The 12695-nt window shown below is 48.9% G+C and overlaps 1 protein-coding gene and 1 long non-coding RNA gene across 5 annotated transcripts in view; one reads left to right on the top strand and one right to left on the bottom strand.

Moving 5' to 3' along the window:
- The window catches only part of LOC138735614 (uncharacterized), a 34177-nt gene extending 30849 nt beyond the window's left edge, over window positions 1-3328 (bottom strand). Inside the window, exon 1 of the long non-coding RNA XR_011339821.1 lies at window positions 3243-3328. This is a non-coding gene — a long non-coding RNA (uncharacterized lncRNA). The remainder of the gene's footprint in view (window positions 1-3242) is intronic.
- Window positions 3329-3365: 37 nt separating this feature from the next.
- Window positions 3366-12695, top strand: part of LOC138735593 (uncharacterized protein C5orf34 homolog) — a 145185-nt gene continuing 135855 nt past the window's right edge. Inside the window, exons 1-2 of one of the 4 annotated variants that reach the window (XM_069883650.1) lie at window positions 3366-3381; window positions 6152-6384. In XM_069883650.1, coding sequence (XP_069739751.1) covers window positions 6190-6384 — 195 coding nt within the window. In that variant the 5' untranslated portion in view covers window positions 3366-3381; window positions 6152-6189. Of the gene's footprint in view, window positions 3382-3411; window positions 3849-6151; window positions 6385-12695 lie in introns of those variants that run through there. The other 3 variants (XM_069883631.1, XM_069883620.1, XM_069883639.1) reach the window with 3 other exon arrangements.

Below are 12695 nucleotides of genomic sequence, written 5' to 3'. Positions count from 1 at the left end.
GGGGTAAAAGTCCACGTCAGCTGCAGGCTCGTTTGTGGCTGACAAGTCCGATGCGGGACAGGCAGACACGGTTGCAGCGGCTGCAGGGGAAAATTGGTGGGTTGGGGTGGGGTGTTGGGTTTTTCCTCCTTTGCCTTTTGTCAGTGAGGAGAGAAATAACAATTACCACACCACTAGAAAGAAAGAACTAAAAATAACTCAGAAAAGGAACTGAAAAGGCTCATCGTCTGCGCCAGTCCCATTTTATTCGCACCTCTGGCCTTGCTGGGATGGTTTTTTTTGCCTTATCCCTATTTGAAGGGGGGAATTAATCTATCTGAGCACCAATGTACAGCTCCGAGGGTTGCTATAATCTAACGAATGTGTCATGTTTCCTCCGTAGATTGAATGCGATTTTCTCTGCATTTCCTTATTCCATCATGTGGTATTTATTTGGGAGTTGGACTTCCATGAAACCGCTGTACACTTCCTGGCTACTGACAAGGCGACCTTCACACACAAAATTTGGAATTTAGTCAGTCTAAACTGCACTTCTCCAATATCCCCAACAGGAACAACTCTGGATTCTGTGGAAAATCCACTTTTATAATTGTTTTTAGAATGTCCCCTAGATCTTCTCAGAAGGGTCTCGCCTTTGAACACCACCAGGTGGACGAAAGTTTCCATCTCCACACCATATTCCTGAAATCTGACTTTGATTTGTGTAGTTTCTGAGGTGTAAGGTACAATTGATGCAAGAAATTATTCTGCACCATCCTGTATCTGTTGGTGATGACCCCCGTCAAGCTGCCCAGACACAGGTCTTGCCGCTATTCTTCATTGATTGTTGTGCCCAAGTCCCACTCCCATATCTCCCTCGATCTTTGTCAGCTCGGCTTCGGGCCCTCACGAAGGGGAGATTTGATAGAGGTATTTTAAATTATGAGGGGGACAGACAGAGTAAATGTAGATGGGCTTTTTCCACTGAGGGTAGGTGAGATACAAACCAGAGATCATGGGTTAAGGGTGAAAGGGGAAAAGTTTTGGGGGAACTTAAGGGGTAATTTCTTCACACAGAGTGGTGGGAGTGTGGAACGAACTGCCAGCTGAGGTGGTGAATGCGGGCTGAATTTTAACATTTAAGAAGAATTTGGACAGGTACATGAATGAGAGGGGTATGGTGGACTATGGACTGGGTGCAAGTCAGTGGGACTAACGAAGAAAATAGTTTGGCACAGGCTAGAAGGGGTGAGGTGGCCTATTTCTGTGCTGTAGTGTTCTCTGGTTCTAAAAATCTGGCAGTCTCAGAGCAGTTTATGGTGAAGGTAGGTTTAAGAGCCTTATATCTCTCAGGAGAAAAAAAGGTTTCAAACATCGCAATTCTTGTGAGGAGCTCAGCAGGTGAAGCAACATCAGTGGGAGGGAAAAGAACAGAGGACATTTTTAGCCAGAACCCTTCATCAAGTTTTGATGAAGACTTCAGAGTTCCTCCAGCAGTGTTTTTTTGCTCCAGATCCTAGCATCTGCAGTGTCCTTTGAGTCCGCAGTACATGTCCCTTGGTACAAAACCAGATATGTACGATGAACGCCTGATCATTGAGGGATCAGAAGTGGAGAGGGCGAGCAAATTTAAGTTCTCAGGAGTCACTATCTCGGAGGATCTTTCCTGGACCCAACACACTAATGGTATCATGAAGAAAGCACGTCAGCGCCTCTACCTCCTCAGGAGTTGCAGAGGTTTGGTATGACACCAGGAACCCTGGCAAATTTCTAGAGGTGTGGTGGAAAGTGTGCTGACCAACTGCATCAGTCTGGTATGGTGATACCAATACCCTAGCCCTGCAAAAGTAGTGGACACAGCCCTGGATATCACAGGCAAAACACTTCCCACCATTGAGAATATCTACAGGGAACGTTGCCGTCAGAGAGCAGCAGCGATCAAGGATCCACACCATCCAGCACACACTCTGTTCTCACTCCTGCCATCAGGAAAGAGGTATCGGTGCCACAAGACTTGCACCACCAGGCTCAGGAATAGCTGTTACCCTCCACCATCAGACTCCTCATGACAAACTCAATCAGGGACTCATTTAAAGATTCTTACTTGTGTACTTATTGATGTTTTAATAATTCTCTCTATATTGCAGTTTATTTACATTTGTTTTTTTGTACAGTTATTTGTTTATATGTATACACTAGTTTTTTTTCGCACTATCAATAAGTGGTAATTCTGCTGCGCCCACAGAGAAAAGAATCTCTAAGTTGTATGTGATGTCTTGTGCAATGTGTACTTTGACAATCTGAAATCTGTAAGACATTTGATTCCCTTGATCTCTTTCTTTCCCTCCCTCCCTCCTTCTGCCTCTCTCCCTCCCTCCCTCCCTCCTTCTGCCTCTCTCCCTCCCTCTCTCCTTCCTTCTCCCTCTCTCTCCTTCCTTCTCCCTCTCTCTCCTTCCTTCTCCCTCTCTCTCCTTCCTTCTCCCTCTCTCTCCTTCCTTCTCCCTCTCCCTCCTTCCTTCTCCCTCTCCCTCCTTCCTTCTCCCTCTCCCTCCTTCCTTCTCCCTCTCCCTCCTTCCTTCTCCCTCTCCCTCCTTCCTTCTCCCTCTCCCTCCTTCCTTCTCCCTCTCCCTCCTTCCTCTCCCCTTCCTTCTCCCTCTCCCCTTCCTTCTCCCTCTCTCCTTCCTTCTCCCTCTCTCCTTCCTTCTCCCTCTCTCCTTCCTTCCCCTCTCTCCCTCCCTCTCATTCTCCTTCTCCCCCTCCCTTTCCCCTACCTCCCTTTCCCCTTTCTCCCTCCCTCTCTCCTTCCTTCCCCCTCTCCCTCCCTCCCTCTCACTCTCCTTCTCCCTCCTCTCCTTCCCCCTCTCCCTCCCTCCTCCTTCTCCCTCCTCCCTCCCTCTCTCCCCCCTCCCTCTCTCCTTCCCTCCTTCTCCCCCTCCCTTTCCCCTCCCTCCCTTTCCCCTTTCTCCCTCCCTCGCTCCTTCCTTCCTTCTCCCCCTCCCTTTCCCCTTTCTCCCTCCCTCTCCTTCCTTCCCCCTCTCCCTCCCTCCCTCTCACTCTCCTTCTCCCTTTCCCCTTTCTCCCTCCCTCTCTCCTTCCTTCCCTCTCCCTCTCCTTCCCCCTCTCCCTTTCCTTCTCCCTCCTCCCCTCCTCCCTCCCCCTCCCTCGCCCCCCTCCCTCCCCCCCTCTGTGAGATTAATGCTGACCAACATGAGACTTGCCCCCATTTTTAGTCCGAATGTGATTAATATTTCCAATATTTTCACCTGCGAACAGAGGCAGCTTCTCCGTCGCCTGTGGACCAGGCCCCGCGGGCCCAGCCTCCGCCGGAAGGCGGGTCCGAGCGCAGCCAATGGCCGGGCGGCTTGAGAAACGGGGCAGAAAGGCAGAGCCAATAGGGCGCAGGTTTGCTGGGAGGTGCGAGGGGTGGCGGGAAGTTGGAGCTGGCGAAGAGGGGGTCGGGTCTGAGCGAGCGGCGGCGCGGTGAGGGACCCCGCGGCGGCGTTCGGCCCATCCTGCCCCTGCCCGCCACCTGGTTCCTCGCTGACCTGCTTTGTGCCTTCTCCCCTCGTCTGTGGCTCACTGCTAAAGCCCCGGGTATCCGGAATTTCAGTTATCCGGAATACGGACAACCGGCGGGCCCCAAGCAACCGGCAAAAAAATATTGAGAGAAAAAATAATTAGGAATAAAACAGGTGCTTAAAATTGGCATACCTCGCCGTTGTTTTGCCAATCCAGCACTCACGCCCCAGGCGACCCTTCAACCAGATCCTGCTTTGTGACCATTAACTGGTTCCGTTTCGCAGGGAGATGTTTTGGACAAATGTCCACCCTGCCCGCCCAGGTTACCGCGCCGAATGAAATACAGCCAGGTAGGACTAAACGCGTAGGGCACTGGTTCTCAACCTTTTTCTTCCCACCCACATCCCACGTTAAGTGTTCCCAATGCCATCGGTTCACTGTGATTAGTAAGGGATTGCTTAAGGTATCAGAGAGTAGTGGTAGAAAATTGTTTGTCCATTTGGAGGCCGGTGACTAGTGGAGTTCCTCAGGGTTCAGTCCTGGGTCCACTATTATTTGTTATATATATTAATGATCTGGAAGTAGGGGTGGAGAATTGGATAAGCAAGTTTGCGGATGATATAAAGATTGGTGGTGTTGTGGACAGTGAGGTAGATTACTGTAGATTAAAAGGTGATTTAGGAAGGCTGGAGGTGTGGGCTGAGAAATGGCTGATGGAATTTAATACAGATAAATGTGAGGTGCTGCATTTTGGAAAAGCAAATTTAAATAGGTCATATACATTGAATGGTAGACAATTGAGGAGTGCAGAGCAACAAAGGGATTTAGGAGTGATGGTAAATAGTACCCTCAAGGCTGATACTCAGGTAGATGGTGTGGTGAAGAAGGCATTTGGAATGTTGGCCTTCATAAATCGGAGTATTGAATTCAAGAGTAGGGAGGTTATGATGAAATTGTACAAGGCATTGGTGAGGCCAAATTTGGAGTACTGTGTACAGTTTTGGTTACCAAATTATAGGAAAGAAATAAACAAAATAGAGAGAGTGCAGAGAAGGTTCACGAGAATGTTGACAGGATTTCAGGGTCTGAGTTACAGGGAAAGGTTGTGCCGACTGGGGCTTTTTTCTCTGGAGCGTAGAAGATTGAGAGGGGACTTGATCGAGGTGTTTAAGATTTTAAAAGGGACAGACAGAGTAAATGTGGATAGGCTTTTTCAGTTAAGAAAGGGGGAGATTCAAACTAGAGGACATGGTTTAAGATTGAAGGGGGAAAATTATAAGGGGAACATGAGGGGAAATTTCTTTACGCAGAGGGTGGTGGGGATGTGGAATGAGCTTCCGATAGACGTGGTCGAGGCGGGATCATTGGTTACATTTAAGGAAAGACTGGATCGTTACATGGATAGGAGGGGAATAGAGGGGTATGGACCGGGTGCTGGTCAGTGGGACGAGGAGGGTGGGGATTTGCTACGGCATGGACTAGTAGGGCCGAACTGGCCTGTTCTGTGCTGTAAGTGGTTATATGGTTATATGTGGGTGGAAAGGGAGAGTTTGAAAACCTCTGTTTTAATCGTCCCTCATTGACTCGTATTGTGCAGGGTTTCACAACTCCAAGGGAAATGGGTCAATGACAATTTTTCTCAAGCAAAATATTTCAGTAACATTTGGGTCTAGAGCAGCGATTGTCAACCTTCTCTTCCCACTCACATATCCCTTACTAATCACAGAGGACAGATGGCAGAGGGATCACTTAAAGTGGGATGTGAGTGGGAAGAAAAAGGTTGAGAACCACTGCTTGCTCTTAAATTGAAGATGGAGTGAAGTAGTTTTTTGTTTTGTCTTTTAAACTGTTTATCTTTAATGCAGGTGTTAGGCATTAAGTCTCAAGCAACCAGAATATACCCTTACATTGATCCACTTAGGTGTGGCATACCTGGGGCTTTACTGTAGTAAAAAAACACAATGCTGAAGTAACTCAGTAGGCCAAACAGTGACCTTAATGTTGCAAAGATAAAGTTAATTAACTAATATTTCAATCCCCCACCCCATTCCTTTGCTTACATGTCTGTCCATGGTCTCATGCACTACCAGACAGAGACAACCAGCAAATTGGAGGGAAAAGACCCCCTATTCCATCTGGCAGCCTCCAACCAAATGGCATTAACATCAACTTCTCTGGTTTTTGTTAGGGCTTTCCCCATCCGCTCCTGCAATTCTTAGTCCCTATCCCTATGATTCCTCCAGCTCCCCACTCTTTTCTCTCTCTCTCTCTCTATCTCTCTCTCTCTCAATCTCTCTCTCTCTCAATCTCTCTTTCCCTTCCTCTCTGTCTCCTTTCATCTAGCTCTGCATCTCCCCTAATGAATTCTCAGATTTTCTCTTCTGCCCTCCTACATCCATGCCCATTTATGTCCTCTTGTCAGGTGGCTTCTGCTCCTTCCCTCCTCCACGTTCCTTTTTGTTCAGGCACCTGCCTGCTTTTTGCTCATACCTTGAAGAAGAGCATCCAATTAACCTTCATCCCCGTAAGTTTTAGGAGGGTAGCAAAAAACTAGAGAACCCAGGAAAAACCCGAGGTGAACGTACAAACTCCTTACAGATGGCACGTCGCTCAATTAGAGATGCATCTGATGTTGGGAATCATTTTTCAACAGGTTGCCCCTGCTGCTGTGTTTTTACCGAGCCGTTTGCCATGTCCTTGGTGAGTCTGATGGTCATTTACAAGGATGATTCTGTGGAAGTCCAATTTGCAGATGGCTCCAGCCTCCAGCTCTCCCCTTGCGGATCAGAGTTTATGATGGAGAAGGGTCCTGCGCCAAACATGCACCCCTTACAGAGCTGCCAACGGGTACGACAGCGAACGCCATTCGTCATCAGCTGTTACAAGGTGGGACAAAGCCAGTTAGTGCAGCTTGTTGCTCCTTCAAAATGTTGTCATCCTATTTAGCATCTGATAGACCTCAAGATGTCAGAGGTCATTCTGACTATCGAGTCCACTTAGAAGTTCATCTTTTCCTTCCTAAATAACCTTCTAAGTTGCATTCTGTCAGCATTTAAAAGCTTCCTCGTCCTCTATCTTCCCATTAATTTTTGCTCTTTGTTTGCCTTTCTTTTGTTTTTACTTTGGCTTTCACTTCACTTGTCAGCCATGTTGGTGTTGTAGTAATTAGGCATATAAGTAATGTTGCAGCTTTATAAAACTCATTACAGGAAGAATGTGGAAGTTTTGGAGCGGGTGCGGAGGAGATTTATTAAGATGTTGCCTGGATTGCAGAACGTGTCTTATGAGGCAAGGTTTTCAGAACTAGGGGGGCTTTTCTCTTTGGAGCGAATAAGGATGAGAGGTAACTTAATAGAGGTCTTCAAGATTATGAAAGACCTAGACAGGGTGGACAGTGAGCACCTTTTTTCCTAGGGTGGTAGTAGTAAACTTCAGAGATCCAGCTGGATGCACGTGTTTAAAAATATTTTTAAAGGGCGGCATGGTTGGATAGCGGTTTGTGCAACGCCATTACAGCACTAGTGATTGGAACCGGGGTTTGAATCCTGTGCTGTCTCCCTGTAGATCTACAGTTAACGCTGAACAAATTCTAAGACGCTGCTACGCTCTTTGGCTTGACCATCAAGCTGAACAAGACTGAGGTACTCCATCAGTCTGCCAAACACCAACACCATAGAACCATAGCTGGGTGTTCTTGACACCCAGCTGACAAACGTAAACAGCTTCAAATACATGGGGAGCAGCATAATCTCGAGTGATGGCTCTTTGGACAAAGAAATTGACTCCAGGATCAGCAAGGCTAGTCAGGTTCCGGGGAGGCTGCATAATGGAGTGGTCAATCAACACAATGTCCACATCTCCACAAAGCTGAATGTCTACAGAGCTGTGGTCATCCCTTCTTTCCTATATGGATGTGAGACCTGAACTCCAACACATCAAGCAACTGGAGAAATTCCACATGCGTGCCCCTCCATTCCTTCTTTGGAATCCGATGGCAAGACCGTGTCTCCAACATGGAGGTCTTGGGTCACGCGAAATCCACCAGCATTGGTCATCAGAGCCCAGTTGCGGTGGGTGGGACACGTCAATAGAATGGACGATCACCGAATGCCTCCCCAGCTGCTCTATAGTGAACTGAAGATCAGAAGGAGACCTCGTGGTCATCCACACAAGTGCTATAAAGACATTGAGAAGGAAATCCTATGCTACTGTGACATCCAGCCAAGAGAACTAGAAGCTGCAGCTGCTGACAGGTCCCTTTGGCGAGCCCTGTGCCATGAGGCCTACACCAGTTTTGAAGACAGGCACTTCCAAAAACTGATGGAAAAACATGAATGGCGTCACAAAGCAGCAGCCACAGTTATTACAAAAACGGACTTCCAGTGCCCCCATTGTACTAGACTCTGCGCTTCCAGACTGGGACTGCAATGTTACCTTCGTATCCACAGATGAACTGCACAATAACTTGTCTTCTTCGAACCGAAGGACTACCAATAATAATAGGTTCTCCCCATGTCTGCATGGGTTTTCCCTGGGGGGTTTGGTTTTCTCCCTCCGTTCAAAATGTACTGGGGTTGCAGGTTAATGGGGTGCAATTGAGCGACACAGACTCATGGGCCGAAATGGCCTGTTACCGTGCTGTATGTATTTCTGATGAGGTGAGGGGAGTAAAGTTTAAGGAGTCATCAGGGGTGTGTTTTTTTTAAGAGGATAATGGCTGCCTGGAGTGCAGTGCGCGCAGTACTGGCCCCACCCTTTACACCCATGGTTCGTGTGCCGTGGCCAAGCAAGCTGGGACGTGGCAGCGAGGTCCTTGGGTCGTAGGTTTTATATCGGAGTGGCCTTCTCCTATGCAGGTTTCTTACCCGGGCTGGAGGGGCCTGCCTCCCCTCCTAGGTCGGTCCATACTGCCCGGACCGGGGCCGAGGCCGCCGCAGTTCACCCTGTGCCTGGACTGGGGCCACCGCCTCCCACTCCCTGCCCGGACCGGGGCCTCCGCCTGCCTCACTCGACCGAGGCCGGGGCCGCCGTCTCCCCCTTGCTCCTGCCCGTATCGGGGCCGCCGCCGTCTACCCTTCGCCCGGACCGGGGCCGGGGCCGCTGCTGCTCTCCCTGTGCCCGGACTGGGGCCGCCGTCTCCCCCTTGCTCCTGCCCGGATCGGGGCCGCCGCCGTCTACCCTTCTTCTCCCTGTGCCTGGACTGGGGCCGCCGCCTCCCACTCCCTGTCCGGACCGGGGCCTCCGCCTGCCTCACAGCGCAAACTCCGGGAGATCCAAAATGAGTGGTGGACTAGCCTCGCCAAACGAACACAGCTCAGCGCGGACATTGGCGACTTCAGGGGTTTCTACGAGGCTCTAAAGGCTGTGTACGGCCCCTCACCCCAAGTCCAAAGCCCGCTGCGCAGCTCAGACGGCAAAGTCCTCCTCAGCGACAAGATCTCCATCCTCAACCGATGGTCAGAACACTTCCAATCTCTTTTCAGTACCAACCGCTCAGTCCAAGATTCCGCCCTGCTCCAGCTCCCTCAACAGCCCCTAAGGCTAGAGCTGGATGAGGTTCCCACCCTGGATGAGACATATAAGGCAATCGAACAACTGAAAAGTGGCAAAGCAGCAGGTATGGATGGAATCCCCCCAGAAGTCTGGAAGGCTGGCGGCAAAACTCTGCATGCCAAACTGCATGAGTTTTTCAAGCTTTGTTGGGACCAAGGTAAACTGCCTCAGGATCTTCGTGATGCCACCATCATCACCCTGTACAAAAACAAAGGCGAGAAATCACACTGCTCAAACTACAGGGGAATCACGTTGCTCTCCATTGCAGGCAAAATCTTCGCTAGGATTCTACTAAATAGAATAATACCTAGTGTCGCTGAGAATATTCTCCCAGAATCACAGTGCGGCTTTCGCGCAAACAGAGGAACCACTGACATGGTCTTTGCCCTCAGACAGCTCCAAGAAAAGTGCAGAGAACAAAACAAAGGACTCTACATCACCTTTGTTGACCTCACCAAAGCCTTCGACACCGTGAGCAGGAAAGGGCTTTGGCAAATACTAGAGCGCATCGGATGTCCCCCAAAGTTCCTCAACATGATTATCCAACTGCACGAAAACCAACAAGGTCGGGTCAGATACAGCAATGAGCTCTCTGAACCCTTCTCCATTAACAATGGCGTGAAGCAAGGCTGTGTTCTCGCACCAACCCTCTTTTCAATCTTCTTCAGCATGATGCTGAACCAAGCCATGAAAGACCCCAACAATGAAGACGCTGTTTACATCCGGTACCGCACGGATGGCAGTCTCTTCAATCTGAGGCGCCTGCAAGCTCACACCAAGACACAAGAGAAACTTGTCCGTGAACTACTCTTTGCAGATGATGCCGCTTTAGTTGCCCATTCAGAGCCAGCTCTTCAGCGCTTGACGTCCTGCTTTGCGGAAACTGCCAAAATGTTTGGCCTGGAAGTCAGCCTGAAGAAAACTGAGGTCCTCCATCAGCCAGCTCCCCACCATGACTACCAGCCCCCCCACATCTCCATCGGGCACACAAAACTCAAAACGGTCAACCAGTTTACCTATCTCGGCTGCACCATTTCATCAGATGCAAGGATCGACAATGAGATAGACAACAGACTCGCCAAGGCAAATAGCGCCTTTGGAAGACTACACAAAAGAGTCTGGAAAAACAACCAACTGAAAAACCTCACAAAGATAAGCGTATACAGAGCCGTTGTCATACCCACACTCCTGTTCGGCTCCGAATCATGGGTCCTCTACCGGCACCACCTACGGCTCCTAGAACGCTTCCACCAGCGTTGTCTCCGCTCCATCCTCAACATCCATTGGAGCGCTCACACCCCTAACGTCGAGGTACTCGAGATGGCAGAGGTCGACAGCATCGAGTCCACGCTGCTGAAGATCCAGCTGCGCTGGATGGGTCACGTCTCCAGAATGGAGGACCATCGCCTTCCCAAGATCGTATTATATGGCGAGCTCTCCACTGGCCACCGTGACAGAGGTGCACCAAAGAAAAGGTACAAGGACTGCCTAAAGAAATCTCTTGGTGCCTGCCACATTGACCACCGCCACTGGGCTGATAACGCCTCAAACCGTGCATCTTGGCGCCTCACAGTTTGGCGGGCAGCAGCCTCCTTTGAAGAAGACCGCAGAGCCTACCTCACTGACAAAAGGCAAAGGAGGAAAAACCCAACACCCAACCCCAACCAACCAATTTTCCCTTGCAACCGCTGCAATCGTGTCTGCCTGTCCCGCATCGGACTGGTCAGCCACAAACGAGCCTGCAGCTGACGTGGACTTTTTACCCCCTCCATAAATCTTCGTCCGCGAAGCCAAGCCAAAGAATGGCTGCCTGGAATGCATTGTCAGAAATGGTGGTGGAAGCTGGTGCAAAAGGGACATCTACAAAACTTAGACGGGCACATAGATGCAAGAATAATCCAGGGTTATGGATGTGAGGTATGGGAGGCTTAGGTTGAGTAGGCTGCGAGGAAAAGCTCGTCTGTTCTTGATAATGCCATCAATCACTGGAATGTAATTTGAAACCACCACCCAACCAGGGTAACAGTAGCAGGCCAGCTCACTCGGAAGAAAGTGAAACACTAAGTCTGCAGACACTGTGATTCTGACTGAAATGCTGGAGGAACTCAGCTGGTCTTTTCAACGTCTAAAGGTGACAAAGATCTATTGCTGGCATTTCAGGTATTCTTCAAGGAATTCTGCTTGTCTCTGGGTGGTTGATCCATTATTCTTATCCCTCCATACCCCTCCCATCCACATACCTATCAATTTTTTTTAATGTTAAAATTGAGTCCGCATTCACCACCTCAGCTGGCAGCTCATTCCACACTCGCGTCATTCTCTGTATGGAGAAGTTCACCCGAATATTCCCCTTAAACTTTTCCCCTTTCACCCTTAACACATGTCCTCTGGTTTATATCTCACCTACCCTCAGTGGAAAAAGCCTGCTTGCATTTACTCTATCTCAGCCATTCTCAACCTTTTCTTGGCTGTGCACCCCAGCCCCCCACCCCAGACTGCTCCCTTCCCTGTAAAACAGTCCATACCTCTACATCTTTCCTACCGACCAAAAAAAAAACATGTACCTTATGTGAGGTGAAAAAAAAATGAGGCTTTTACTTAACTATGCTGTGGGCCCCAGTCCCCCATTGAGAATGACTGCTATACCCATCATAATTTTGTATACCTCTATCAAATCGTCCCTCATTCTACTACGCTCCAGGGATTGGTATCAAGATTAATTGATATTTATTTATTTTCTCTTCCGTTTATATTCATTATCATCTTCTTTGTGGCATATTATGTGTTATTTGTATTTAAAGTTGTTAGCCCATTTTGTGTATCTGGGTGCTGTAGCAAGTAAGACTTTCATTACATTTGTAATTAAACTTGTTCATGGCAATAAGCTGAGTGAAACACGAAAGTCTGCAGATGATTGTAGTAAAAACATGTTGCTGAAGACCCCACTGCGCTGGGTGGGTCACGTCTCCAGAATGGAGGACCATCGCCTTCCCAAGATCGTGTTCCATGGCGAGCTCTCCACTGGCCACCGAGACAGAGGTGCACCAAAGAAGAGGTACAAGGACTGCCTAAAGAAATCTCTTGGTGCCTGCCACATTGACCACCGCCAGTGGGCTGATCTCGCCTCCAACCGTGCATCTTGGCGCCTCACAGTTCGGCGGGCAGCAACCTCCTTTGAAGAAGACCGCAGAGCCCACCTCACTGACAAAAGACAAAGGAGGAAAAACCCAACACCCAACCCCAACCCACCAATTTTCCCTTGCAACCGCTGCAACCGTGTCTGCCTGTCCCACATCGGACTTGTCAGCCACAAACGAGCCTGCAGCTGACGTGGATATTACCCCTCCATAAATCTTCGTCCGTGAAGCCAAGCCAAAGAAAGAAAGAAGAAAGTAAAAACACAAAAGTTGCAGGAACTGGAGGACAATATACGATTCATTCATTCACTCTTTAATGTAATCAATTTTAATCTCTGATGTAGAAGATAACATTAAACCGCCTTTGATCAAATTCCATTGCTCGTAAAATATTTCAGATGCTGGTAGTCTGAGGTAAAACATAAAATTCTGCAAAGTAGGAAAATAATTTTGGAGAGTGATGCTTCTCATGTGCAAGTGCTGAATATTACCAACATTTTATGTTTT

Source organism: Narcine bancroftii, chromosome 1 (genome assembly GCF_036971445.1).
Source record: "Narcine bancroftii isolate sNarBan1 chromosome 1, sNarBan1.hap1, whole genome shotgun sequence".
Classification (NCBI taxonomy): domain Eukaryota; kingdom Metazoa; phylum Chordata; class Chondrichthyes; order Torpediniformes; family Narcinidae; genus Narcine; species Narcine bancroftii.
Note: the sequence above shows the minus strand (reverse complement) of the source record. Positions and strands in the feature narration are given on the sequence as shown.